Raw genomic sequence first — 27,983 nt, forward strand, 5'->3', positions numbered from 1 at the left:
GATGCTGTTCTCAAAAATCCATGAGTTGAGGGACCATGGCAATGAGTGTGGGTGCGCTAGAGAGAAACAACAGCTTGCAAGGAGACGCAGCAAATCAGAGAGAGAGAGAAAAAGAGATGGAGACAGAGAGAGAGAAAAAGAGATGGAGACAGCCAGATTTCCGCAGATGGAGAAGCGTTGACATTTCAGAGGGTGGTGGCTTCCCCCATGCATATGCAATTTACTGCAAGTGTCACGGTGATGAAAAAGACCTGGCACAAGCACACAGGCACAATTTGACACATTCTGACAAAGCGGCACGGAAGCCGAGAGTGTGTGAGCGCTCACGGTTACAGTTCCCTGGAAACCTTAGCCGGCGGCATCGGAACCGACGAGCCCTAAATCAAGCGTTCCCGGCGAGATTAAAAACTCTCCGGCAACTGGGTGTTTCTTTACAGCTACCCTGTGTGAAAGTGCTTACGCTTCAGTTTGTTGCCATTTCCCAGTGCCGTCCTCTTAGGGCAAACAGAGGAAATATGTTACGTAGCATACACGGCTTTCTCCTATTAGCTGCAGGTTGCAACACCATCACAGTTGCACCGTTTAAAGGGTGCTGTGCATTATCTATGACTAATAGCCAGAGGATGGGCAGGAGTGTTTGCCTGTGTTTATCAAAAGGTTCTTACTCTACAGCAGAGAATTGTTTGTGCCCAGGTAATAGTTGGCAGATGACGAATTGCTAGCGTGTGGGGACATGTTGGGCTCAAAACGTTTTGGAGTATTACATTTATTCATTTAGCAGACACTTCTAGCCAAAGCGACTTACATATGACAATTATATTACAAGGGCCATCGTGCCCAGAGCAACTTGGGTTAAATGCCTTGCTGAAAGGAACAACGGTGGAAGCCGGGAATTCAACCCACAACTTTTTTAGACTGCATACTAGCCCAGCTCCATAATCATTATGCTATCAACCCCTGAGGATACACCTCTGTATACTACAAAATACACCATAGCCTACAGAGAAGATGAATAGCATATCAAGTGGTGTGTGGTTAGCAGTTAGTCATACAGTAGAATCTATAAAGTTGTGTTGTGTTAACAATGTGTAGCATTTATAAAGTTGGCTCTTGTTCACAAAATATCATAGCTTTGTAATGTTGTGAGTTAATATGTAATGTTGGGTAAGGATGTTGTCTTTGTCGTTATCTATATCTTTGAATGTGGAGTCTGTTACTGGTGAGGAGTGATAAAAATGCTTGTGGTCAGTCAGGCTGTGGCCAAGTAACATGTCAGCCAGTGAGTAAGCTCAGAGAGAGAATGAGAGAGAGAGAGAGAGACCAGAACCTGCCCCCATGTTTGCTAAGCAGTGCTTCATTAGCACACACAGACTGACAGCTCAGCACTTTTAGCATGTCGTCCCACGGGTCTGCAGAACGGCGGTCAGGCAGAACCTGTCTGTGGATCCACACACTGGCCCCATCACTGTAGGATAATGAAAGGACCGAGACGATATGACACCACTGCCATCATCTCCTATTCCTCCCCAGCCAACACCTCTGTGTTGGCCTCCATCTCTTCTTGTCTGACGTGTGTGTGTGTGTGTGTGTGTGTGTGTGTACCCCTGGAGGCTTGTGGGGCCTGTGGTTCTCCTCTCCCCAGACAGATTAGTGCAGACCTCCACTGGAGTGTCTCTCGTCAGGAGGATCCCATGTGTGTGTGTAAAAGAGAGAGTGTGTCAGTGTGCAAGTGGAGCTGTTCATTACTCAGGCAATGGACTGAAAAAGAAACAGGTGTCAAGACTTTGGCAGAGGTGCTGGGAAAGAGGAAAATAGAGAGAGAGAGAGAGGGATGAAGAGGTAGCCAGTGAGAAAGCAGAAGTAACTAGAATGACAGGGCAGAGGGAGGCATGCATTCGAGCTTTTGCGCTATTGATTTTGGCAGAATTTTGTTTGCTGTTACAGTATGTCGCCCTCGCAACAGATGACTTATTGACGCGTCCTTGTGGTCCTCTCTCTCACACACTCTTTCTTTCCTCCGAATCTACTGGTTTATGGACATATGGTTTAAAGTTTCAGCCTGACACCAAGAAAGAAGCACAAAGGTTTTCCGAGGTCGGAGCGACTTCCTTCTCTTCGTGAGTTGTTGTTTCTCCTCCTGGCACGGCTGGTGATTGAGCTCCCATTGGAGTGCTTTATCTAATACTTTCGCATTTAGCTTGAAATCTCGAGGCTATGTCCATCTCAGGCCACCAGAACTCTCTCTCTCAGACACGAGCTGCTTTCAGACCTACGTGTAAGTCTGCATGTTCTGCGGATGTCAAGCGGTTGGGCCGTATATCTAAACAACATAACCGGCCATTTGGAATTCCGAACTTAGCCAGCTGTTACACTACTCCCCTCCATAGTATTTCCGACGGACATTATGTAAATGAGCTCGTGTCTAAACGAAGTGAAGAACATGCGGAGATTCTGTTCATGTGCGTGTTCAACCACGTTCAACCTGTTCAACCCCACAGAGATTCTGTTAATGTGTGTCGGCATCGTTCACACATGTGACCACATAATGTCAGCATGTTAGCATCATATCTGAATCACATGAAGGGTTGGACCTCTGTTTGACAAAGCTCCGCATATACTGCGGAGGACGTGTCTGAAAGCAGCTACAGAGAGAGTGAGCCCTGCCTCCTCCATTATGGATAAAGTACCCCTACACCTGCTGTCTATCGCAGAGCATCGGCCTTGCCACAGGTGTTAGCGTCCACTTGATCCCCTCTGTCTTTACTGCCGCCTCCCCTCCCTCCAACCAGCCCCACTTCTGGCCTCTCTCCACCATCTGGCCAGCAGGATGCCTCCCTCCTGCATTGGGCTGTGTGTGCGTTTCCCATTGCCTCTCCTCTCTCTGGCATAACAGACGTGTGGGATGTTATTTGTGTGGGGGTTGGGGGGGGGGAGGGGGCAGGGGAAGGTGTGTGTGAATTGGACTTGAATGAACACATCTTCTCCCTGCTGCCTTCCTCCAGGCGAGAGTGTGAAATCTTTAATAGAAAATTATGGATTGAGCAAAGCCACAGGGAAAAATCAACTATCCTCTCTCTCTCTCTCCCTTCCTCCATTCCCCCCTCCATACACGTCTTCGTTCACTCACTTCTCCAATATCTTCCACCCTCTTCTCTCTCTCTCTCTCTCAGTCCCTGTCAGACTCACGTCTATATACCTGCAATGTTGGGTGCTTGACTCTGTATTCTGTGTTATTTCCAGAGATGTGTAGACGGGATGTCTTACCACAAACACTCTCCGGGTAGAGAGGACACAGCAGTCTGCCATACATCTTGAAATATTCATTGTCTCCAGGAAAAGACAAAAAATGAGAGACCATAATCTCAATAATTAAAAAAATGAGAGACCATAATCTCAATAATTAAAAAAAACTTAGATTAAATAGTCTCTGATTGAACACAAATTGGATACAAAACTTATGGACAAGCATAAACGTCCATCCGTCCGTCTATTTTTCTATTTCCCTCTTTAATATATGTCTGCCTGTCTGTCTTTTTTCAAAGACACAAACATGCACACATCCCCCCACACACACACACAAACACAAAAAACAGAGAGAGGGAGAGAGAGAGAGAGAGAGAGAGAGAGAGAGGGAGGGAGAGAGAGAGAGTGTAAAAACTAGAGAGTCATTTGTGTTGGCTTGGCTTTATCAGTATGACGTCTGCTTGGCTGAGTGTTGGCACTGAAGTTCTGTGTCACAGCTGTGCTTCCTCAGACAGGGAAGAAAAGAAGAGCAAAATGTGAGAGAGATTAGTGATAACACACACACACACACAAACACACACACACACACACATACACACACACACACACACACACACACACACACAGTCACATAAACAGAGGCTCCAGGGAATCTATTATGCTGATGAAACAGTAAAATTGGACTTGATTTGACTTTGACTGATTTTCCTTCTCATTTTTCCCAGGACCAGCTTATGCAGTCTCTATCTCTCTCCCTCTCCCTGGCTTTTCCTCGCTAACCCTCACTTCATTTTCCCAATCTTAACACCATCACTCTCACCATTCCCTCGTCCTCTTGTCTTCCATCTCACTCTTCTCTCTTCTGTTTCTCTGACTCTTTTTCTCTAGTCTTCCTCTCCAAATTGGTTTCTTTCATCTTTCTGCTCACCTTTATTATATGTTGACAATAATCAGCTAAATGAATACATGTAAACGTAAATGTAAATGCAAGCCTTTCTTTCTGGTTTGTGTTTCTGTAATTCCATTTTGGAAACATTTTGGCTTCTCCGGTTAGATTTCTCGCTTTAGATGTCTTCCTGTTCTGGGCTGTTGATTTACCCTCTTAAACAGCGCCCAAGGTTATTGGGCCTCCATGCAGAGAAAGTGCTAAAACTGCTTCAAGACGATGCGTTTACCCTCACTCTTATTTTTGTTCTACTCTGTCTTATGTTCTCTCTCTCTCTCACTCTGGCTCTCTCTCTTTTTCTCTCTTTCTGTCCATAATAACCTCCCACATGCTGGTAAGGCATCAAAGGAAGAAGGGTGATTTGGCTGTTTTTAATCTTCTCTGTTTGCCTTGTCATGGTGGTCCATTTGTGAAGTCCTTTTAATCTTTCTTTTTCCTCACCCGCATTATTTCTTCTCCCTTCTCTTCCTATCACCTTCCTCATCCTCCTCTTCTTCTTCATTATCATCCACATCATCACCATCATCATCATCTTCTTTTTTTGGTATTTTCTCCCATGTGCAAGTGAATGGTTTGTCAGAGTGAGCCCCTCAGAATCCCAAAGCATGAAATCAAAAGCGCAAAGCCCTGAATCAAAGTCGACAGGAATTGCAACATGAACTCCTCGCCAAGCAGTAACGAGTGGTATTTTGAGCCCTTGCTTGACAGATCCCTTTCAACAAGCATGGATTTTTATTTTTATTTATTTATTTACTGTTTGTCTTGTTTTTTTTGGAGTGCACACTCCACCACAAGCCCATGGTCCGTCCCCTTCCCTGGACCGCCTCTGTCTGTGTCCAGCAGCATCATCAAAGCCACTTGGATCTGCAAGATGGCTCTATCTTAAAGTTTGAGCATCCCTAAATTGTGTGGACCGGGGGCCATGGTTGCCCACTAAGGACACGTGAATCAGACTCGGGTGTTTTTTAATTTGTTACACGCTCTCTTGCTTGTGACTGCTCGGCTCCATGGAAGGATCCCTCTATTGCGTAGTGCTGCTGAGCAGTGAGTGTGTTGTCAAAGAGTGAGGCTTTCATCTGTCTCTTGGTATGCATTTGGAGCTGTGCTGTACATGGGACAAAAGGAGGGTCAAGGTGGATTTATTGATTGAGGAAGGGATGTGTGATTGTTACAAACAGACAGGAAGAGAAAATAAGAGAGAATGAGAGAGAGAGAGAGAGAGAGAGAATGAGAGTGAGAGTAAGATTGTGCTGTATGAGATTGTGTATGAGGCAATGTATGTCACGTGTGTGTGTGTGTGCGTGTTTGCGTGTGTCTGTCTGTGTGTGTTTGTGTGTTCACCAGAGCATGGCCTGAGCGCATGGCCACTGACTGATATGTGAAGTGGCAGTGTTTTGGGGAGGTGGCAGGGCGATGCAGCAGGCCCATACATGGAGGAGCTGCAGCTCAAATGTCAGACATGGGGGGCACAGGGGTGCAGGGTGTGGGGCTGTGAGCTGGCAGAGGTGGGGGCAGGGGGGTGGATATGCTTGGGGTGGGAAACATTCTGATGTGGGGAGGGCAACGATGGGACAATGGTGGTAGTCACACAGGCACGTACGCACACACACACACACACACACACACACACATACACACACGCATACACAGACACACACACACACACACACACAAACAGACAGACACACTCAAGCGCGCCACACACACACACACACACACACACACACACACACACACACAGACACCACAGGTTTGTCTCCCAACAAGATGCCACATCTGCAGGGAGATTATCAGGAGTGACACATGCTGGCTCACAATGGACACAGCTTCAAAATGGCACATTTTACACTTGCATACTCGGACAAACATGCACACAGAAACACACACACAAACATGAACACAGACACACACACACACACACACACACACACACACACACAAACAGAAACAACCTCGCACACAGTGGCGGACCGCCAGGGCCTTCAAAGCCTTTTCAAACGAATGAAAAATAATAGTGTCTTTAATAACATTTTACTTTACCATTTATTATTCACTTCTTCTTCTCCTTCCCGATCGTTCTTGACTAGGCTATATTTGATTGACAGATTGTGTGAACAAATAGTAAGGGCATGCAATACATTTTTATCCAATCGCATGTCTTCCCTTGTTAAGGCCCGCATCAGGCCTTCACAAGGAATCACTGCGTTTTCGGTACCTAAGCAACCATTAGTAATCATATGTTTGGATTCGGGTTGATTGATGGCTACATCTGACTGATTAGCCAATCAAATCGACCTATTATGGCGAGGAAGGCAGGTCTGACTGCAGTTGGGCCTGCAATGTTCGAAAAGAATACCCGGAACCGTTCATCACGAATTTTAACGCTATCTATTTGACTTGAGGAACTTCCTATAGGAACTCCGTGAGCATCTTCTGTCAGTCAGACTGACATTCACTGGAAAAGTACATGTCACACTGACATGGCTTTGGTTATAGCTATGGACAGTATATTGACCGTTTTTGTTTAAAAAAAATATATTGATAAGCCTTTATTAAGCAAAATTATATCATGTAAAGTTACAGCGTCAACTGGACTACATGTAGTGCTGCCACTAACGACTAATATTCTAACGACTAATCTTTCGACTAATTTTTCGATTAGTCGACTAATCTAAACGACTATTTTTTTTTAATCAAGTGTTTGTTATTTTGTTGTGTCCGTTTTATTTTGAACTCAACTGAAGGGAAAACGTAAAATATATATCACCCTACTTTTGTTAAAAGCTGTATTACTGTAAGTAAACTGTTCAAAAACATTATGTATTAAAAAGAAAAACACCCATTTAAAATGCTACCTTCAGATTTAATGTTAGACCTTTGATAGACTTTATTTGTATGCCAGTGTTGCCATGGACATAGACAATTTCTTTGACCTGAGGCCCAGTCATGGCATACTTTGGGGTCATAGGGCCCACCTACAGTACATGAACCCACCCCCCATCAAATTATCATTATATCACATCACAATTATTATTGTTATGCTATATTGTTATACATGCACTTCAAAGCAGCCAGTGTTTAAAGTGCTAACATTGTTCACAAAAAGTTTGTGAAAACATGCACATCAGAGGACTGCTTTACTAATGTAAAATATAATTACAATAGTTCCATTGCTTTTGCATGATTGCATGATAAATACTTCTCAAAACAGCAATTATATGGGTGTCATCGTTTTGGGATGTTTCCCTCATGCAAGCATCATACACTGGTAGGCAAGTGCAAGTGGAAAGAATATTGAGATATTTGAAATATGCCACAAGCTTTTGGCCACATTTGAATACTCTAGATAGTGTATTATAGTCTGTGCTCTGTTTTTATGGAAGTTGCATAAATCCACATTGTTCTATTAAATGTAGTTTCATAATTAAATAGCTTTCCAATAGGTTGAATTGGAGCGTTGCTACCAACGTTATCAAGTGGTTTCAGTTTCTCTCACGCATTGAATGAACGCCCACCATTTAATTGTATGCCTCTATGTTTGATGACACCAAATTAGCAAGTATTTCCTACTGATTGCAGAAACGTTTGTTTTCTTTTTCTGTCGGTCCGCGGTTCCTTGATCAATTGCGCAGAAAATTATCAGACAAAACCCCGGGAATAATTTCACTCCGCGGCTCTGGACCAGCAGTGTCCACGTTACGGCCGGTGCTGGTCCGCGCGGCCCATATTTTGAGAAACGCTGGACTTTGAAAGGCGAGAGTTGAGGACTTTGCGAATGAGCCTAACATCGGCATGTTCAAAACAAGTAGGCTACAAAATTTTAAAAATGACTTTTTGCGCGTCTTACCACATAGGTTACCTCACTTTATCAGTTGGCTTGAACGCTAAAAAAATATGCGTCGTGACTAGACAATGGGAAATGACGAGCACCTTGATTGTTGATATCACGGGCGGCGGCATGTTCGTTTTAACGTTTTTTTTGTATGAATGAATTACAGTAATGACACGCGTTGCGTTGTCAACGTGAGACACTTCACTTCATTTATTTCAATTTCCACAAAGTCAAGAGTCTGGACTAGCGTAACCTAGGCCTACTAGCTTAGCTCCCCCCACTTAGCTCTGCCTAATAATGAATTGCGCTGAAAGCAGGCAGGCACGCAGCTTTGCTGCTGGCGTTAACACTTGCATGCATAGCGGGTTTAAAACATGACTGCCAAAGTCTTAGTAGCCTGTTTAACATCCAAAGACAGTCATTGTACTTTTCAAGAGTTAATAACATAGAGTTAATATAACATTACAGTGAGCCGTTTGAGACCAAAAATAAATAGGCGGTCAATAGTAAAACGAGTCTTCGACTATCTATCAGTTTTATGATTAACTGATTAACTTATATTATTTACTGCTTTTTTAAAAAAAAAATATTGACATCAACCTCTTTTGCACATTTCCATGTCTCCATATGTTGTACCTGCTGTGTAGACTTGCTTGTGTGTGCTATATGTTGTACCTGCTGTAGTCTTTGTGTGTGTTTGCATTATGTAGTTGTTGTTGTACCTGCTGAGTAGTCTTTGTTTGTGTGTCTGCTTTATGTTGTACCTGTTGTGTAGTCTTCCACAGTAGTGGACAAGAAAGACCTCTAATCTAATCTAATCTAAAAAAAATTGCAGTCGACTAATTTTCATGGTCGATTAAATCGACTAATCTCGGCAGCACTATGTTAGCAAGATGCACATAATGTCAGCTAGCTCTGCACTTGGCTGGTCAGTAGCCTATGCAGGAATTGGTACGTTTTGTTTCATGTTTATTTGATAACACTGACTTGTAATACATGCTTGTAATCTGGCCCTTTTCTATATAAAAAGTGTTTTTGTGCTGCTTGCAAACCACAGTGCTTGGTTAGCCTACTACTAGATTGTATGCTAGCTTGAAGTTGTGTGTGAGTTGATGTGGCTTTGGTGAAGCTGTCTGGATCGGCATCTATGTGAAAATTGCCATTTGCCTTGGTTTCCTGCCCTGCTAATTAGTCTGACTATTTATATATTTGTGTTTTGTGGACATTATTGGTGAAATCAATGTCATGGCCATCAGACATTATGAAATAGGCAACAAGCAGTAGTAGCAGCATAGGGCAATAGCCTACATTTTCTGACTTTTATGTTTAATATCATGGTGGTGTGCTGAGAAATGTTCTGAGCATTTTCTGTTGAGACACTTTCTCATAAATACGTTTGGTAGGATAGCCTACTGTAGTTCCACATTAGCTTTTGAGTAATCAGAGCAGCAGCAGCACAACCTAAAACAGTTGCACTGTAACGTTAACGTTAAAGTTACAGCTAAGTATGTACAAACAGTCTGAAGCAAGTTTGCTGATGTCAGATTAAACTATTAAATGATCACATCATTGTAGACCTGTGGCAGTGCCATATGTGCGTGCAAGTCATGAACATAAGTTAGGCAACCGATATTCTAAATATTTCAAAATAGTCTGCACAACCCATACTTGAGCGCACTTGGTGTTCACTTTCAATATGGCATGGACTAAATCAGTGTTTCCCAAACTTTTTTTCTGGGGACCCACTTTTTAAAAATGACAGACCATCGCGACCCATTTCACTTCAGATCTAACATGCAACCTGCATGCAACCATATTGTTTTAGGTCACAGGTTCTCAAACTTTTCTTGGGGGTATTCTTGCATGCTACGCAGTCGTCACTCTGCATAGTAAGCTGTTCCTGTATTTCTAATGAGTGATGTTGTAGGCTACGTTGCGTTTCAGACAAGTGGATCATAACACCGTCAATTCCTATATGTAAACATAGCAAGTAACTGAAGTCGTTATATTGTAGCCTATTTGTGGAGGTTTCTTTATTTGGAAAGTTGAATCCGCATTAAACGTTTGTTTGTAGGCCGTATACCAAGGCTGTGTACGTATGTTGTGACAAGCTATGTTGTAAGAATGTGAAATGAATAAATATCAGAACAAGAGGCTTTTGCGCAATAGTCAAAAGATAATATGCCTTTACTGTAGCCTACAGTATAGAGTTTGTGAGGTGAAAAACGAGAGGAAATAATAGTGTTTAAAATGTCCATTTAAATTGTAGCCTAATATTATGCACTGTTGAGTGTTTTGCCGGAATAATAAGGAATGTGAGGAGGTTGCTATTAACTTTAAAGAGTGCATCTACGAACTATCTACCGCCTATGACGCAAATTGAATAGCCATGTCCGGTAAACGAATGTAGATTTTAATCGGTCAAGTTGAAGAGCTGATGTCCGTTAATGTTCGTGCAAATAGGCTGATTCATGTCCCTTGCATTTTGCAACTGCGAGCAACTGAGAGGTCCATGGCAGGCGTCCCACAGAAATGAGGGAGATGTCCACGCTGTCCCTTGTGCGACGTGTTCGCCCCCCAGTTTCAGAGCTATTCTAAATGCAAAATTGCGCAGAGGGCCGTGACTGTGGTAAACTATCCTAATAGAAAACTGATAGCTTTCCTGGCTAAATAGTATAAGTTAGGCCTATTAGACAACATAAAGTGTGCTGACGACCCAAATAAAATCTCCTGCGACCCAGTCTTTGGAAAACACTGGACTAAATTGCACGTCTTCACCGGACAGTAGCAGGCAGCAGATTGTAGCCTAATGAATATTAGGGGTTTGCACGGCGTGTCATCAGATCTGGACATCGCCATATTGGAGATACTCGACTCATTAAAAAGCATTAGGCACTGAAGTAAATCTCTAACATCGTCAAGGAAAATGGTTAATTATTGCCGTGTTTTAGGTTGTACCAATAGGTCAGACTGAGAAAAACATCTGGTGTAGGTATCGACTTCCAAACGTTATTAAAAAACCAGGGAGAAGGGACAATAATGCCAGAAGTTATCAGAGGAAGGGGGGCGCTTGTGGTTTTACTTGGTACTTCGTCTCCCTCACCCAACTCATATGGATCTGCGCTGCCATAATCCGTAATTTCTCGAAATATCGCGCCTTTTCTTGTGGTCCAAGTCCTGCCCTAAATGCCTTTGCATCTTAGACTCATTTTGATGAGCTTTTCTGTTGTTTAGACACGCTACAATCACATAAGATATCCAAAGTGCATAATACTCCATTGTACTTCATTCATTAAGTATCGCCAATATGGCCGCGCATGCTGGGTTACCATAGTTACCGGCCAGAACGTGACATCGTAAAGATCTAATAAAGATCTAAGCAATGCGGAATTCAGCTCGGAACATTAATTGTTTGTCTAACGAAGATTCTAGAGTGCTACACAGATTTGCGTGAGAAAGAGAAAACGTTTTCCCCCCACCGTGAAATGCTGGGAAATTGCACATTTTAACGAAACAAAAAAAAAAAAAAAAATCTTCGGGGGGTGTCCCCCCCGGAACGCCCCCCTATTTTTTGTCAAAAAATAGTCATCATTGAAGGCCTAACCACTGAACGCACGGTCCGCCACTGGCGCACATACATAGTAATATCCACATCTCTACTTGTTCATGGTGTTGAGACGTGCATTCATACTAACATGCAGGCACACTGACAGCATAGCCGTGTTATGCCAAATAAGGGGTGTTTATTTTGGTGCGCTCCATGTGGGGCTACAGCGGGGGGTGCTCTGCCCTTCCCAGAGCTCCTGGAGGGAGAAGATAAGAAGCGCTTGATTACTCGCACCTCCGTTGGGTCTCAGCAAAATGCATCAGCCACACAACCAGACTGGTGACTGATGACAGTGATGATGATGATGATGATGGTGATGACGAGGAATATATATGGGTCAGGGAGATGATGATGATGATGATGATGGTCCACATTATTCACGTCAACAATGATGATGATCATAATAATGGTGATGATGGCCATCATCATGGCTGTCACTAAAATGGTTGTTTTTAATGGAGATGAGGGTGATTATGGGGATACGGTTTTTAACTTAATACCTCAGAGTCTTTTCTTTTCAAAATTATCCCTTCATATTGCTATGACAAATGTCAAAAAAGGGATTTCACAAAGACTCTTTGATGTTGGACCCTTACCCAACATTACAGCAAGAAATACATGTACTGTAACTGCATATGCACACACATGGTACAGACAAGTTACTGGAGAATATCAGTATGTTGAGACATCAACATATGGGAAGATGTCTCACGTGGGAAGAGTTAGACTGACAACAGGTGGCAACAGCTAAGATGTTGTTCGGGAGTAAAGCAGAAATCAGACATCTGTCCTTGAGATTTATGCAAATTATCTGATGGAACACACACACACACACACACATGGTTTTTGCATGCTGAAACCCACACAAGCAATCGTCCATCAAGCACACAACACAATGAGCATGACTGGCAGTTAAAAAAATATGCTGGGTTTTGAGCTTTTTGAGATATGCTTTCATATTATCTTGTATTGTATCTGTCTTCAATTAACCTGTGTCATTTGCACGTGTATTCATCTGTGGAGTTGTCACTATATAAGCTGTCTGTAAGTCAGCATGGACAAGCATGTTAACCCAAGGTCTAGTTGTGACAGACTTTCATTTTAATTAAAGTCCCTTACCCTACTCACTTAGGAAGTTTTTAAATGTCTTTGCTTCAGGTGTTCTTTGAGCATAATTGAAATCAATCAAAGCATAACTACATCTTCACATTTGTCAGTCTCTGATTTCTTACTTTTCAGGGGGAAATGAACACGTTTCATAGATTTCCTCAGATATTCATGGTTTCTAGTGACTGATCCTTAAGGATGTTTTTTTATTTCTGTCACCACTCTAAGAGTTTAGAGTACAGGGATTCAGTATGTTTCAAACTTTGTACAAACTTTACACATACACAGACACATGTGCAAACACACACACACATACCCCTACTCTAATAAAACTAAGGTGTTGTCCCTATCTGGACACAGAGGTGTGTTTTAACACATTTGTTTTAAGAGCGTAGAGAACAAGTTGTGTTGTTTTAAATGCAAGTAGTGTTATTTTCAACACATATTGTGTTACAAATAAAAAAAAGACAAAAACACAAACTGTGGTGTCCCTATCTGGACACAGAGGTGTGTTTCAACACATTTGTTTTAAGAGCATATACACACACACACACATACGCACACAAACGATACTGTATGTGTTTGAAGTGATCTACGATACGACACACTTTATGTGTCATGTCAAGCTTGACATGATTTCCACTCCACTCATCAGACCGGCGGTTATCAGAGTGGTGGCGCAGCCAAGCAATGATCCAACCGGCATATACTCAGTTGTCACGGAGTAGGAAACCGTGGTTGTGTGCAGCTCTCTATCTCCCTAAACTGAGTGACAGAAAGCTGAGTGAAGCCCTGCAGTAGAAGGTCCAGTTGATCAGACGGAGAGAGTCTCCATGTGGTGGGGGTGTTAAGAGCACACATAGCAGATGGGCCACAGCGCCTGATGAATGGGGTGAGTTTGGCAGTTTGTTTTGTACCGTGGGCCAGAGGGAGGGAGTGTGAAGTCGGAGCTCTGAGTGGGCCTTCAGAGACACACGAGCATATTTGCAAATGAGGCCCGAGGATTGGATGCAGAGCGCCCTGGCGGGAGTGCTTGTTTATGATCACTGTGTGTTCAACAGAACAAACTCTCTCTCTCTCTCTCTCTCTCTCTCTCTCTCTCTCTCTCTCTCTCTCTCTCTCTCTCTTTCTTCTTTCTCACACAGGCACACACACAGACACAAACACAAAGTGTCTGAACTCTGCCTCTATTTACTGTTTGTGACATTTCCCCCTGTCTGAAGAGCTTCAGGTAAAACATTCATCCAGGTCATTGGCTATAGCTATTTGAAATGCAGCATCTCACAAATGAGTGTAGCTTGTTAGTTATCTTCTGAATATAAATTGTTCTGCACACCCTTCTGCAAAAGCACAGTGGGGAGATCACAGACTGGTCATGTGCTCAGCGTAAAGAAAAGTGCAAGTCCATGCATGCTGAAGGGAAAAGGGGACCCTATAGTCGTTTGACAGGAAGCCCATTATGGCCCTGCTTGCCAATTAGGTCAGAATTATTATTAAATTATGATTATTAAACTCATTTATGTCTGTCATTGAGTATTGGATTATAAAAATACCTGATTTACCCTGATTAAGATATTAATTCTGTGGGAAAATGCTGGGAATAATCAGTGCTGAATTGACAGATGCCATGGTTTCCGAATGATTGGATGCTTTCATAGTCAACACAGAAACACTTTCAGTTTTCCTCATTTTGGTTACTTCTTTCTCTCTCTCTCTCTCTCACTCTCACACACACACACATACACACACACACACACACACACACACACACACACACACACAAGAGACTTCTATTTTAGAATGCGATGATTTGTTCAGAAGTACTTTCACAGTACTTCCAGCTCAAATGTTTCTGGTAAATGTGGGGGGCCTTTGAGGACATGAGCTTTCTGGCGGGTGTCCATTTAGATGCCTGACACACTGCTGGGCTTCCTTACATATCCTCTGGGCAGTGATCCGCGGCTGTGATTGAGGCCGTGTCTCCCTCAGGCTTAAAAAAAGTTTGGAGTGTGGCGAGGAGATAAAAACACAATGGTAATGGAGGTCACTCAAAAGAGCCTCCAGAGACAATGATTTTGACTTTGTGTGTGTGTGTGTGTATCCTTGAGTCCTATAACGACTCAAATGTATTCTTCTGGATGTATAATAAATCGTACCAAAATAGCTGAAGACTGGTCAGCATCAGCCTATTTCCTAAAATTGGTGTCTGTGTATGTTCCCATAGCAACTCACACGCACATTGAGCTTGCAATGTTTTGCTTGTGTTGAACCATATACTGTTCTATATACAGTCTATGTGTTGAACTGTTACAGTTAAAGCTGCAGTTGGCAAGATTTTTTTGATCAGTTTCACTGAAACCAACACTATGCTCCGACAGAACAACATAAATCAGCCGGTTTTAGAAAAAAACCTGCACTTCTACCTCCACCTAGTGCCTGTTATTTGTTTTGCAAAAATCCACAGCTCCCTGTTCTTCTGGTCCAATCAGAGCAGGGCTGTGTGAGATCTGACTGTCAATCACAGTCTGGTGCAGTCTGGTACGCATTGACGAGCACAAACTCGATGAGAGGGAGCTCGGTGGTAGTGGGGGAAGGGCATGAGAGTTGCAAACATTCAAAATTTTGGCTAAGTCCCCTAAATCTGTCAGACTTGCCAACTGCAGCTTTAACGTTAGACTACAATTTGAACAGTTGAACTGTTACAGTTACAGTTTAAACAGTTACAGTCAATGGTGTTGAAGTGATAAGTAGGCTAAGCAATAAATCAGCATTGAATTAGTTATTGGATGATATTGAAAAGTAGGCTAGTGGAATTATTTGTGGTTGACCTCGGAATTCAGAGCATTAAGTTAGCCTACGTTGTGTCAGTGTAACGCAGCCTACTCTAACTGTAAACAAATATTTGTCTGTAACAGACATCTGTTCTGTTTTGTCTTGTGACAAAGTCTCCTGGTTCAATTGTTTCCAGTTTCATAGAAACGAGGGTGTTACATTTGCAGTAACTACAAAATCCAACCTAATAACGCGTTGATGTTTCTCCACTTCAATAACGCGTTGATGTTTCTCCACTTCAATAACGCGTTGATGTTTCTCCACTTCAATAACGCGTTGATGTTTCTCCACTTCTTGTTCTCTTCACCTATCAGGCAGCTATTCCTGTAGTATTTTGTAGTGAAAAAGGATACCCGTTCAAAAACTACAGCTACAGTAGGCCTAACGTTGTTCTATATAAATAGAATCGCTATGACCGTGATGTAGAGGGCAAGAAAGTATAATGGCAGTCAGTCACTCTCTCATGTGCTCATAACTTCCGTTATTATCAGGCTCATGATTTGCAGGTAGCAACTTACAAATGAGGTAGCTCATTGCTTGCCATAATGGTAATGAAAAATATATTATTAGTAGTAACATCAGAGACTTTCTAATGAGGAGACACAGCACTCAAAAAATCCTCCATAGAAATGCATGGGCTTAGTTTGTAACGCCAATATGGCAGTTGTCTACGCATATCACACCCCTTCCGCGGCAAAACGTTGACATGTGAATACATTGAGCCAATCGTGCTACTGTATGTTGTGAATACATTGAGCCATTAATGTGGTGTGTTGTGAATACATCGTGCCAATCATGTGTTGTGATCTCGCCGCTGGAGCAAGATTGCAGTAGATTGGTGTCGTGAAACCTTGCGCACGCACATTTCTGATGAGATGGATGCCCGATGAGTGCCCAAAAAGCGTTGCCATATGGCCGCCGAGTGGAGGGACTTGCCTAAAAGGACTTTGGTAACATATTCAAATATTTAGTGTTAACCTTACTCAGCACTGAAACCTGTCAAACTTCTTTCAAAGTCCTTCATCACATGAATTAAGATTAAAATAATTTAATTTCTGAGCACCATAAAGTCAGATCTCAGCACCATTTTTAATGTAAGATCGTTCTTAGGTCACATACCAATTTAAAATCATGACATTAAAACTGCAATGGTACTGTTTTTAATGCAATGGTACTGTTTTATCATGTGTAGGCCTAGTAGGTGTAAGTGTGTGTGTGTAAACATGCTTTAATGAGTATAAGTATAATATACTGTAGGTATACTGTACTCTTTGGATCCCATTAGGGAAATTTGGTCTCTGCATTTATCCCAATCCGTGAATTAGTGAAACACACTCAGCCCACAGTGAACACACAGTGAGGTGAAGCACACACTAATCCCGGCGCAGTGAGCTGCCTGCAACAACAGCGGCGCTCGGGGAGCAGTGAGGGGTTAGGTGCCTTGCTCGAGGGCACTTCAGCCGTGCCTACTGGACGGGGTTCGAACCGAATTCCGAATTGTACACTCACACAGATACAGACACGCACGCACACACCCACACCCACGCACACATGCGAACACACACACACACACACATGGGAACACAAACACACACACACTCATTTCCACTTCACATGATTCACGTCTTGATTCACAGGAAAAAAAGAACTAGTAGAAAGCGCGAACTAGTAGGCCCTAATGAAGTAGCTACTGTACAGTTCTTTCATCAACCTATGTGTTTTAAATTAACTTACAAACTTAAGTATACCAAGGATACTTAAGCTTACTTAAGTAGGAGTGTTGGTGCCTGCTCTGTTAAGGTATTTCTGTCCCTCCCAAACTGCATTGAAATGGTATGTTTAGCCAGAATTTCCAGATTTTCAGGGGGAGAACCAGAAACCATCAGAAACCAATTGCAACGTCCCTGATTGTGCCCCCCCCACTCCCCCCCTCCCCCCCATGGCTTGCATGACGCCCCTGTGTGTGTGTGTGTGTGTGTGTGTGTGTGCGCGCGTGTCTGTGTGTGTGTGCGCGTGTCTGTGTGTGTGTGTCTGTGTGTGTGTGTATAGTATATAGTATATATATTTGTGTATCTGAGAGAGAGAAAGAATGTATTTTTGTGTTTCAGAAAGCAAGAGAGTGTGTGTGTTTTTGTAGGCTTGAGTGTGTACGTCTATGAGTTTGTGTCTTTGCACCCCCCTTCCATAGAGATTCATTTTATTTCTTGAGGAGATTGCCTGGTGCGTGAACATTCTATTCTGTACCCTTCACTTTGATGCCAAGCCAAAGCAAATGGCCCAGCATTGCACCAAAAGCATGTTTTCCACAGTCAGATGGGGCCAGCATTTTGATACTGGGCTCAGCTGCAGAAGCCTCTTAAATTCAGCTCTTTGGTTCCATTTTTCTACTTTAGAAGAGGCAACCTTCTCACAATGCTTCCTTCTTTCCCGTTGTGAATCAAGACGTGAATCATGTGAAGTGGAAATGAGTGTGTGTGTGTGTTCCCGTGTGTGTGTGTGTGTGTGCAGGGCCGGCGGAAGGCAATCCTGTGCCCTGGGTGAAATAGGAATATGTTCATAGACTGCGTGCCACTTTTGACTGTGTGCTACCTTCCCAAAAGCCCCTGACTACAGCGTGCAGATCGGGGCTGATTTTAATGTGGGGGAGCTCAACGTTGCTACTTTCCAGCGTTACTGGACCACAAGGAAAAATAAAAAAATGTTTCGGGACTATTGCGATTGCGAGGCCTCACAGAAAATGGGTAGCCTACAATTAAGCAATTAGGCTTTTCACGTAACATAAACATATTATTATTACAGGCTATTATACAGAAATCGGACTACCTATTTAATATGATGCCGTCTGTTAGGTGTGCATTTAAACATGGCATGAATGTTGTAAATGCTGTAGCTGTGTGAGTGTGTGTGTGTGTGTGTGTGTGTGTTCCCATGTGTGTATGTGTTCGCATGTGTGCGTGGGTGTGTCTGTATCTGTGTGAGTATGTACAGTATGAGTTTCCTTCAGAGTTAATGTCATTATGTGCGTCTCAGAGAAAGTTCAAACAAGGAGTAAATCCAAAGACAATTAACTATGCACATTTGTGCAACTGACATATTTGCACTGATAGACAAAACACATTCATGGAACATCTGGACTAGTTAGCAAACACTGTTAATTAAGCCTCTTTCTATTAGTGTGTGTAAGCTTATTATGACCACTGCGCAGCGAAGCGGCGGTCATATATGTTTAGTCAGAGTTTCTTCTTCCGTTTTTTTTTTTTCCGCATGTGTAATTTTCCGTCAAGGATTCCTGGGACACTGAAAGACCACTGGTGGGCATGTAGCCCCACAAGGATAGCATGGAACCATTGTTTTTCGTTTTGACCCCCCAACCCCGCCCAACTGAACCCCCCGAAAGGAGGGTAGGGCGGACACAGTTTTCGGTGAATATCTCGAGAACCGTAGGGCCTAGGGTTACATGTTGTAATAACAATATCTCTGGCTGACATGGACAAAAAAAAAAAAACACACAAAAAAAATATCTCACATGCAGGCACACACACTCAATAAACACACACAGAAGCACACATATACTCAAAAACAACCACACACTCTGCACACACTCAATTACAAACACACAAAAAAAGGAACAAGGTAGGAAATGAACAGAATTTGACAAACGTGTCTGCGGTACATCTAGTTTCTATCGGTCTGGTCATTGATGTTTTATGATTAATTTGTAAAAATGTGTAAGTATGTGCCATGCATAATAAGTAAACTCAATAAAGCATTCATTCTCTCCCTCTTTTCATAGGAATAGGCAACACTTGCATAAGAAGAAGCAACATGTGTTTTTTTGTTTGTATGCGCTTGTGCTTAAGGACTCTCTCCCTCCCTCTCCCTCCCTCCCTCCTGCAGAAGAGACGGCGTTCGAGGCGGGCATCCGGGTGCAGATCCACAGCCAGGCCGAGCCTCCCTTCGTGCATGAGCTGGGCTTCGGCGTGGCGCCCGGCTTCCAGACGTTCGTGGCCACCCAGGAGCAGAGGGTGAGTCCCGCACCGCACCCCTCCTCCTTCAGCTCCCATCATTCACACTGTCACTGATGGCTGTCACTCATGTGCCACTCAGAAGAGCAAAGTCTGAGAACCTCAGAGTTCATTCCATATACATTGTGACCATATCCATATACTATATTGAATTAGTTCGATGTATATCAGACTTATATGACAGTTCTTTCCATATTCAGTGCATCAGCCTTTACTGTACAGTATATCAAAGTTCCATAAATACTGTATTATTCAAGTAACGTCTTCATGTAATTCATTCAATAATTTACCTCCTGCCAAGATGCTGAAAATGTACAGTGCCATCCACAATCCTATTTTATTGACAAAGGGCGGTTGCACAAGTATTAAAAACAGGGATTCCAATACTGTTGGCAAATGTTTTTTTTTTTCCAAAGAAATTATTTCATGATGTGATCATTTGTTATCTCAGCATAAATTTCCGTCTCTTCAAAGTTGCACTTTTCTGATTTCTTTTCAATGTGAAAATAAGCCTTATTAGTAGGGGAGATTATCAACAAAAAAGGGCCTAATCGTTACGCGGTGGATAGAAGTACCAAAATTGGTACAGACACTCTTTATGATGTATCTCATCATTTGAGAAGGTGTGCCCAAAATGTCTGGTTCATTTAGGTCCTTTTTAAAGGGAAAATCCAAGATGGCCGCCTAAAACGACCCAAGGATAATAAAACATTACATAGTTGGGCATCATGGTTTATTCTGCTACTTTATTATTTTACATTTGATAGATGGTTAACAAATAATATGTGCAAGATAACCCATGAAAATAATCTTACATGCCTTTTATACAGCTTTAAAGGGGGGGAAAACAGGCTTAAAATGACTCCCCAAATGAATCCTCATCTGAGAAGTTAATTATTTATGTATGCATAACATAAATATTTTTAAAAACTTTTGGAAGAATCACTTAATAATTTTCAAAAGACAGTTTATTGCTAAAATGTCCACATGAGAAGAGATCAAGCCCTAAATAGGGACACCATTCACTGACCAAATGTTATGCTAGTGTTAGCGTTAGCATTAGCCAATGTAGAACCACTAGCTGGGTTCCAATTATCAAGCTAAATCTAGGCAAACAAAGGCATCCCTAGGTTAATTGTCTCCCCATGATCACCTGGGGTGAGTATTTGTGAATCTGTGGGGCTTCCTGGGGGGTATTGTACCGTTATTTCGGGAATAACATTAGAAGCTAGAAGAAATTTTGATTTGTACTACAGTAACGGTAGCCAGCTAGAATTTAGCTGTGCAGTATGTACATTGAGTAAACCTCCCTCATGATACCTTGACGTGCTAGTGAGAGAACTAGCAGCCTGGGCTTTTAGCTCAATTACTAGCACGCTCACCTCCCGATCCGAGGTGCTAGAGAGAATATACATTCAGCCAGCTGAAAAAAGACAAAAATATATGCTCTGTCTTCCAGAGAAGTATACACTACAACTCCAGCTGTTACTTCTCAACCAAAGGCCATTGTAGTGCCAAAAGTTAACCAAACCAATACCTGGTACCTGCATGGGCAATAACAGGGGAGGAAAAGTGGGCTGAGCATGCAATCAAACTGATGCTTCACTTCAGCCAGAACTGTCTGACCCACCTGCTATAAACTCATTCCTTCCTCTCTTTCATGAAAAAGCTGCCAGCTTTGCCATGGTCAGACATGGCATGAATGTTTTGAATGTTTTGAACAATTGACAGAGTACCTAAATCCCGGCCTGGTCCCAGTTATGGGATTTGACCTACCACTATATACATTTACAAAAATGGTTTAGTGGAGTAATCCAGACTGTTATGGAGAGAGGTTTGTGATGCTTGGTGGGTTACACATAGAGATGGCTCTATGGAACACAATTGGATAACTTTTAGATGGAAGTAGTTGAACAACTGCACTATGTGATGGGGTACCTCTGGAACAGCATACTCCTTCTAAAGGGTGGGCTGCATGGAAACCATTTCCAGAAGTAATTGATGCCTTTATTGCTATGACAGCAACTGCTTAGCCAGGACTCAAACATGTTTGCATTGCTGGAGAAGTACACTTCTTTACGATAAGAAAACGAATCTTGAAAAAGTCAGTGATGTCAGGAAGGACTTGTTTTCTCAAATACAATATGTCTCTCAATGGAAAATATTCCTCCCACACAGGCTGCACTGACACAGTATTCAAATAGAGCAGTTGCAGGGGACATGTGTGCTTAATTGTATGTTTTTATGAGGTCTGCCTGAGGTGCTTAAGTGTCTGTGTTTATACAGTAGTATCCTTGAGACAGTTGGTGGATATATAGGTAGCCATAGTGTAGCCAACAGAGACATATCTATAAGACACTTATACCTAATTTCATGCTTTTAGGAGGTTGTTTAGGTGGCCTTTGAAATAGCTGCCAAATTTGTGGATAGGCAGTGCAGCCTTTTTTCAATTTCTTTAAAAATGAATTTCCCATTTGAGATTTCTTGGAGTAATCTTCTAGGATAATTTAGGATCACCCAAGGATAGGGACATATATCAAATTTCAAGCTTTTAGGAGGTTGTTTTGGTAGCCTCTGAATCAGCCATCAATTATATGGGTGGCCATTTTGAATTTCTTCAAAATCTCACTTCCTGTTTGAGATATGTTTAGGTGGTCTTTGAATTAGCTGCCAATTTTGTGATGGGGAGTGTGATATATTTTTCAATTTCTTTAAAAACTCACTTCCTGTTTGAGATAATTTGGGGCACCCCTTCTAAGATGTCTTAGGATCACCCAAGGAACATGTATACCAAATGTGAAGCTTTTAAGAGGTTGTTTAGGTGGTGTTTGAATCAGCTGCCAATTGTGTGGCGGGAAGCGCAGCATTTTTCAATTTCTTTAAAAACTCACTTCCTGTTTGATATTTCTTGGGCACCCCTTCTATGATGTCTTAGGATCACCCAAGGAACATGTATACCAAATGTGAAGCTTTTAAGAGGTTGTTTAGGTCAGTGGTTCTCAACCTTTTTTCAGTGATGTACCCCCTGTGAAATATTTTTTCAGCCAAACCAGCGTACAAGAATTACCGCTATATGCTTCAACCACAACTCCATCGTTTGAGTTTTGACAGTGATTGACAGGTGATGGCGGGTGGCATGTGACAGGTTGGGTCAAACCATCCTGGTATGGGGTGACTCTGGGTTTTTAGGATAATGAAATTGAATAGCCTACTGAAATATAAAATTCATTTTATGAACTTACATTTTCCTGAAATATTTATTAAATAATTGTTTTTAAAGTATTTTTGCATGGATTCTACTTTTTAAATATATGTATACTTTATTTTTTTCATGTATTAGTACTAGCATTGATTTAAAGAATTAAAATATAAAAAGCGTATTATAAAAATTCTTATATTTTGACATGTATCTCACCACAGCAAGCTCATAGCTCTACATGCATTTCATGTGTGTGTAGGGCAGACTGTCCTGAATCTGGCAATATCATTGCATGGTGGAGGGATTCTCTGGGGCTGAGCAATTTACAGACATATGTGGTGTGCGCCTTACAGAAATAAATGCCACTTTTTATTTAGTGATTAAAAATGACCTTTCTGCACTCCATATCTGTGACAGAACTGATCTGACCTGACTTGACCCAAGTTTGCGTGTTAGCCAGTGTTTTTTTTAGTGTCTGCACTTATGATTCTCTACAACTTTTTACTGCATTGCCATGAACAAAGTAAAGGCAAAAAAGGTGTTTCTTCGTCGAACAAATTGGGATGCAATGTGAGCCTTGAATTGGATGCCATGCAGGAATTTGCTAGGATCTCAAAACCGGATTATGAACATTATTTGCCATAGAGAAACACATAATAGCGTTGGATTATAAACATGCTTTGCCACCAAAACAGACACTTCGTCTGTTTTATAACCCAGAAGGATGTAGGCCTACTTGGTATCAAATGATAGCTGTGTCTCCTCTTTCATCTGACATGCGTGGCATATCTATGCGATCACAGGTCCGCGAGTAATTCAAACGAGAGTAATGGGTGTGCACCGTTGGTTTTTGTACATAACGTTATTATTTTGCAGTCACTTCGTCTGTTTTCATAAGCCAGAAAGATCGACATACTTGAACACTAGCGGAGCAATGTAACAGAGAAGAAAGGGTGTGTTTTTTGACGAACTTTGCGTCAATTGGGTTCTGAGGGTTAAAATCTCATGTACCCCCTGGAGTGCCTTCACGTACCCCCATTTGAGAACCACTGGTTTAGGTGGTCTTTGAATTAGCTGCCTATTTTGTGGCTGGGAGCGCAGCATTTTTCAATTTCTTAAAAAACTCACTTCCTGTTTGAGATATTTTTGGGCACCCCTTCCAGGATGACTTAGGATCACCCAAGGAACAAACATACCAAATTTCAAGCTTTTAAAAGGTTGTTTAGGTGGTGTTTGAATCAGCTGCCAATTTTGTGGCGGGGAGCACAGCATTTTTCAGTTTCTTTAAAAACTCACTTCCTGTTTGAGATATTTTTGGGCACCCCTTCTAGGATGTCTTAGGATCACCCAAGGAACATATCTACCAAATTTCATGCTTCTATCCACCGCGTAACGATTTTTCACATAATCTCCCCTACTATATTAAAGGAATGTTCTGGAGCAAAAACAACCTAGAGTCTTTTTTCAAAAGCTAGCAGGGTCAAACTGTTGTCTGAGAGCATAATTATGTTAATTGAGCAAGAAAGTTGTTTGCATTAACACCAAATTGTCTTAACAGTGAACGCGAACTCACATCAAAAACAAACTATTTTAACAATGTTCAAAATAGAATGACACTTCTGTGGTAGTGTGTGTTGTGCTGATGTTGGACTTTGATGTGGTTTGTGTGCAGCCTCCATTTTCTTCTCTCTGCATGTTCCCCTTCCCTCTGGAGATGCAATGTCTTTTCACAAGCTGTCTGTTTCTATTCATGTTGGAGCTTTTCCACTTCATCTGCCTCTTTTGTCCACCTCATTGGCCTCCAGAACCGCATAATGTTCAGTCATCAGTTTTCAACAGGAGATGTCCCGTGCGTGCGTGCGTGCGTTTCTGTTTCTGTCTCTGTGTCCATCTGTATGCCTATATATAATATATAATGTAGAAAGTACATTAATTTTTGTATAGTTGCTTGTGTTGTCATTTAAAAGTTATAAAACACTAATGCAATATATTGACATTGATGATGGTATTTTTAAATTAAATACTTCTTTCACACCTCAAAATCCAATCTAGTTATGTGTAAGGCAAGGTAATTGTATTCACTAATGGCGATCTAACTGTGATACAAACCCATTGTTATTTGCAAATACTGTAGCTTACACTGTATTGAGTGGACTCCACTACCACGGTCTATTGCTGTTAAGATAATTGCAATGCGTGTCTTGGCTTGAAGCTAATGAACTCACCATTGGGTTTGGCATATTACTTCCTTCTTTAAAAAAAGGCTTTTGGGAGTGTTGTATTCCTTTGATTAAATACAGCAATATACTGTAACATCCAGCCATGCACTCATCAACACACTGTGTCTGTAGCAATCCCTCATTGGAGGCCATTTCGTATCATAGAGAAGGGAGATGAGATTATCACAACATGTAACTTACAGTACATATTGCTTTGAGTCTCCTGGAAATAATGAACTATCCAGAGAAAGCTGGCAATGGAGACAGAAGCCCAGGCATCTGTGAACTACATCAGAATAAAATAGTATGACTGAGTCCATTTGTAAGAATATCAAATTACACAACATTCCAATTATAGAGGACATTGGGGTTGTGGTCAACTCTGCTCACATTGTAATCAGTTTCACTGTAAAAATGAAATCAATTCTTAACCTTTGAGATGACTTAGATATCTAAGTAATTGGTTTGTGTGTGTTTGTGCGTGTGTGTGCAAACACTCAGAAACAGTGTGTGCAAACATTCAGAAACAGCTAGCAATGAAACATTAAGGGCTGGTCTTCCACACATGTAGGCCTAGTCTTAGACTAAAATAACTGGAAACTGGCTGTATGAAATGTATTGAATGATGTAAAAGAGACCCAAAAGCATGTTTCTCTTGCAGTGTTACATTCCTCATTAATTTACTCATCGGATAAGCACCTTCTTTTCTTTTTTGTATGTACATAGGAATTGTGCACCAAATCGGTATGCTGCCGAGTCAATCCTCTCCGTCATATAAATCAGATTTTTCTTTCTCTGACATAGCAACACTGTAAAGGTCACTTCAACAAACATGGCTGCTGAGTAAATATACCTTTTAAAGCAACACCAAAGAACTTTCCCTCTGTCGCACGCACGCTATTTGTTTATCCAGCACCGGCTTTCCAAATAACGATGTCCATAGACAAGGTAGAATATGTTGCACGATTCATGAAAGTATGATGTATTGCGACATCAGATGCAAGTGAAATTTGTAGTTTCTTATGTCTCATTCCATCGAACTACAGATCCGCTACCCGATCTGGCAAACTTACATAGTGCGGTTATAGCCGATAGAGGGCTGTGAAGCGAATGCAGAAGTGCCGTTCACCCTGTTACAAGTTGATGAACCACTGAAACGATTTTGGAAACATTATTTGAAGGTACAAAAAACTCTTTGGTGTTGCTTTAAAGCATTGTGTGACTGAAAACACAGGAAGAGCTAGTATTTTTTGAGCAATCACTTAGTCACACCTTTTAGTGTTATTCTAACTCTTACTTCCAGTTTCCTGTGGGTTCATTAGCTAGACTACTTTCAAAAGTGTTGCCACTCTTCTCTCTTCCTTTCTTTCTCTCTCCATGTTTCTCTCTCCCCTCCAACTGTGTTCTAAAAGAATAGATGGCTGATCAAGTATCTCTTGCATTCATTCGCCACATATCCATCAGCTGCACTGAAGTTCATTGTTATCTTCCAGCTGGATATGCATTGCTCAAGTCCTTCTTGGGGAATAAAATACTGTGGATTGAACGCACATTTACGAGACACTACAAAGACGTGACCCGCCAGTTCATTGCTTTGCTGTAATTAAAGCACTGACTGGGACAGTTAAGGGGAGTGCTTTAAAGCCTGCGTCATGCCTGAGAGATTTTAATTGGGCCTGTTAAACCCCCAAACAGAGGCAGAGCAGTGTGAGAGAGACGTGTCTGCTCCACGGGTTTCACCAGGCAACATAATCGCTGTGGTTGGCAACACTAGACCTGCAAAATGGAATGGATGGTATCGTAAAAGCTTTTAAACACAACACAGAGGGAATGTCCAGGGAACATATGCAAAATGAACACCCCATGTCCATTACAATTAGGGAAGACCGTAGTCAAAGCAGGACTGCTCACGGGATGTTATGTGCATTATAATGATTAAAACAAACTTGTATGTGCTAAGTGCTCATGTTCATGTGCATCCATAAAATGCCACTGTTTGGATTTAAAAGCTTTAGGTTAAATTAAAACAGTAGACTATTTGTATCTTTCTAAAGTCCAAGAGTAACAGATAAGAACATTGCCTTGTCACAAATCGAGGTAATATACACTGAAACGACTTTATTTTGCAGTGTCATAATTGATATTTAATGTCAATTGTCTAATATGTTTTATTTTACGGAGTGTCTATTTACACCCCTTGTACGAATAGCCTTGGCCACACAGCTGAGCTATTCATACCCTGTGACATAACAACAAAAAGACGTTGCTCACGTGCACAAAAAACATGGCGGACATTCGTTTTTCGTTAGCAAAAAGTGAAGAATTCTGAAAGGTTTCGGCACTATATCTGTTCTAAAGTTTTTTAGATTGAAAAGTTGTGTTTTATTTTCATAATCTTGGTTCAGTGAACACATACAACCGTCAGTTTGTTAGTTAACAGAAATGTCATGAATATGACGTTCAGGCCTATAAACTATAAGTTTACCTGCAAACACCGTTTCCTTTTGGAAGCAGATAGTGCAGTGGTCACAGAAAAGGGCTGGCACGTGGGAGACCGGGGTTTGATTCCCGTGTGATGCGTTTTGGCAGAGTGAGTGTGCATGTGTACCAACGTCTCTGGAGAGAAGGCGCGCAATTTGAAAAAGAAATCGGTTCTCAAACGGAAGTTTTGATTGCAACAATTAGCTAGTTCATGCACCAGGGTGTAAATAGCATGCATTACTATAAACACCAGGGTACGAATAGCATCCACTTCTAACTGTACATTGATGCAAACAGCATACCTTATTCAGAGTGTCTATTACACAGCTGAGCTATTCACACCCTGTTACGTAACAACAACAAAAAACATGTTGCTTGTTTTAAAAAATATATATATATATATTATTACATTGTGTGATCAATATGCCAGAATAAATGCACAGGGGTGCAAATAGCATACACTGATATTTGTACCAGACGGGGTACTAATAG

The 27,983-nt window shown here is 41.7% G+C and overlaps 1 protein-coding gene across 3 annotated transcripts in view; it reads left to right on the forward strand.

Moving 5' to 3' along the window:
- asic2 (acid-sensing (proton-gated) ion channel 2) overlaps window positions 1–27,983 on the forward strand; it is a 387,486-nt gene that overhangs the window by 338,923 nt on the left and 20,580 nt on the right. For all 3 annotated transcript variants that reach the window (XM_042084878.1, XM_042084877.1, XM_042084876.1), the window contains one exon: window positions 19,465–19,592. In XM_042084878.1, coding sequence (XP_041940812.1) covers window positions 19,465–19,592 — 128 coding nt within the window. The remainder of the gene's footprint in view (window positions 1–19,464; window positions 19,593–27,983) is intronic.

The sequence above is a fragment of the Alosa sapidissima genome, chromosome 3, assembly GCF_018492685.1.
Source record: "Alosa sapidissima isolate fAloSap1 chromosome 3, fAloSap1.pri, whole genome shotgun sequence".
NCBI classification, from domain to species: Eukaryota; Metazoa; Chordata; class Actinopteri; order Clupeiformes; family Clupeidae; genus Alosa; species Alosa sapidissima.